This window comes from Sinocyclocheilus grahami, unplaced genomic scaffold (genome assembly GCF_001515645.1).
Source record: "Sinocyclocheilus grahami isolate Dianchi unplaced genomic scaffold, SAMN03320097.WGS_v1.1 scaffold158.1, whole genome shotgun sequence".
Taxonomy (NCBI): Eukaryota; Metazoa; Chordata; class Actinopteri; order Cypriniformes; family Cyprinidae; genus Sinocyclocheilus; species Sinocyclocheilus grahami.
The window spans coordinates 127,685-130,548 of NW_015505337.1; the positions used below are offsets into that span (position 1 = coordinate 127,685).

The 2,864-nt window shown below is 36.7% G+C and overlaps 1 protein-coding gene across 1 annotated transcript in view; it reads right to left on the reverse strand.

Moving 5' to 3' along the window:
• LOC107592793 (ras-related protein Rab-34-like) overlaps positions 1 to 1,315 on the reverse strand; it is a 3,577-nt gene extending 2,262 nt beyond the window's left edge. The window contains exons 1-6 of the mRNA XM_016282358.1: positions 1,273 to 1,315; positions 1,081 to 1,172; positions 896 to 961; positions 681 to 782; positions 539 to 603; positions 282 to 333 (exon numbers count right to left, since the gene is read on the reverse strand). Coding sequence (XP_016137844.1) covers positions 282 to 333; positions 539 to 603; positions 681 to 782; positions 896 to 961; positions 1,081 to 1,172; positions 1,273 to 1,281 — 386 coding nt within the window. The 5' untranslated portion in view covers positions 1,282 to 1,315. The remainder of the gene's footprint in view (positions 1 to 281; positions 334 to 538; positions 604 to 680; positions 783 to 895; positions 962 to 1,080; positions 1,173 to 1,272) is intronic.
• Positions 1,316 to 2,864: the final 1,549 nt, after the last annotated feature.

Genomic DNA, 2,864 nt, shown 5'->3' on the forward strand with positions numbered 1-2,864 from the left:
AGACAGTCGGTTCCCTTCAGAGATGCATTCATATAAAACACCTGCGACGCGTTTTGATTTTGAAATGTGCAGCGCTCATGTTTATTCAACGAAGTCAAACGCCACAAATAAATCAATGTATGGGAAACACTGGTAATGTATATTGGAAATGTGTTTAAAAATCATATCACCGTTATTGAAAAAAATTATATCGCGATACATATTGATATTGAATTATTGTCCAGCCCTAAGCACACTGTATTTTTTAACCCAGAGGGCAGAATTACAGTGATGTTATTTACCTTGTATGCTCCAGTGAAGCCACATCAGTCAAATCAAACACAATGATTACAGCTGTAAAACATAAATAATACTTAAAAATTAAATTACATTTAAATCATCTAATTATTAAATTGTTTTTAGTACTATTACCAGATTTAGATATATTGTACATTATAGTGTATAAAATATTTAACTATTGTTATGCAAAAATTATATATGATTTTTTTATTATATTTTAAATAATATATTTAATATTATCATCTGGCGAGTCATATACGCTGAGCTCCTCTGTAGTATGTAGAGGCAATGCATTTAAATCTCTCCTGTCCTGCAGTGTCCCACCTGAAAAATTAAAACAAAAACGTATTTAAAATAATTATAGAAAATACTTGTTTTAGACTGTAATAAAATGTACTTACAGTTGTAAACTGAAAGGGACCCCAAGGACTTCAAATCTCTCCATTTCAAAGTCCACACCAATGGTGGCCTTGTAATTTTTGTCAAAGACATCTTTACAAAACCAAAAAAAAAAATGCAGTAGATTAAATTACTATATTCAGCCAAACAATAAGTGAAAAGCGAGCTGAATTCTTTGATATGGATATTAAACATTAATAGGTGTAGCTTTGCTCACCTATTAATCAGACAGGTTTTCCCCACTGCCAGATCACCCACTACAATGACCTTGGAGATCTTAAACCTACTGGACAAAACGAAAAAAAAAAGGCACTGAATAAAACAATGCTGCATAATTTAAACCATCCAAACAGTTCTGAAAATACCCCCAAGCCACTGTTTCAACAAAGGATAACATCACACCCCACAGTTCCTGTCCTCTGCTGCAGACAGGCCGTCTTCACCTTGCCGTGAAATTCATCCTCTGTGTTCAAAGCAGCACCTTTGTTGAAGCACTACAACAGGAGTGAATATTAACACTCATTACTTCAGGAAGCACTCGAGGAAATGGATTTCAGATTGGTTAAGTTGAATGGGTTTCAGAACAAACAATACCTTGAGCATCGGTGAATTGTGTGTAAAGCAGAGGGACGCGGGAAGTAGGGGTGCTGAGGGGGCTGCAGCACTCCCTGTTTTCACGTGGTTGCAAAGCGCCAAGTTTGTTCACTTAAACTTATTCAGTTTTAACATTTAATAATTTATTTGTAATGATCTCGGAAATGTAAACTGTAAGTGGACTATAATAAACCCATGTTTATCTTTATAAACATGATTCATTTTACTTGTGATGTTTTCTATATGGGATGATTAGCCTAATCCTCATGAACATGTGACGCTGTGCATGGTTTCATACATGAACTATACAGAATGCGAACAAGATTAACTTTAATACAAGGAGATAATGGCGCAAATGCGAATTTCAGCACTGACGTAAGTGAACCAGCCCCCCCCCCCCCCCTTCACCAAACATGGACACACACAGCACCCCCAACCGAAAACATCTTCCCGCACCCCTAAAGCATGTACCTTAGGAAGCTAGCTAATTATGCTGCCTTTCTTTACAGGGGGCAGTACGCTCATGATGATGCTTCTGCAGGAGAAACACAAAGTTATGAATCACAGCTTGGCATTTTGTAACATGGCACACCATTAATATCAGTAATGGCTGCTCAGAATGAGGCTCACTTGCAGGATTAAAATAAAGGCCTAATCTTTCAGTTTAGCACGTTACTCTTGTGTAAATGTAACAGTCATGAAACAACAAACATGTCGGATTAGTTTTAATTTAAATAGTTGCCAACTTGGTCATTAGACCATGGGTGGTGACTCACTAATCTGTATCTGTTAATCCTACAGTAAATCTGAGAACAAAGAAATAAAAACCTAATTTGTGGCAAAACCTATTTGTGATGCCTCTTTTTATACTTTTGGTGCAATTTGTGCTTTTTACACACTTACGTGATTACATTAACAACATAAGTATTACGTATTTTTTATGACTAGTATGACTAGTGTGATGTACATAAACATTTTAAGAACAAACGAAAGTCCATCCTTTCTAGTCAAACTCAATCCGTGCTTTGTAACACTGTTGCTACAAACAAACGTGTGCTTCTTACCTCAGGACGTTTTTTTTCTGTGAATGTAGCGCTAGTTTCCTGAGACAAAGACATTTGAAATGCCTTTAAGGAAAGAAGAATAAAAAGGAAAAGAAACAAAAGGGAGGAGGGGGATATGAGGCGCTTCTAGCATTCATGCATCGCGTACAGTTTCCAAGTTTCTGAAGAAAATGGCAGGATATTCCGACCGACGGAAGCACTGTGAGCGGCGTACAGATGGATTCGTCTGCTCCAATCCCCCGGTCTGGTCTGGTCTCTCCCCACCAAAACCAGGAAAGAGGGATAGAAAACGCCTCCTACAGTCCAGAGTTTACAGACCGGTTACAGCAGATAGGCTATAATACGGTTGTTACCGTACTTTTCTTTTAATACTGTGGTTACCAAGGTACTACTGATGTTACTTTATTTTAAAGTTAGGCCTAAAGCTCACAAACACTAAAAACAGCACGAATATAGATTTGAAATGAGTTTATAAACACTGTGCTCAATTCATATACATATATATATATATATATATATATATATACA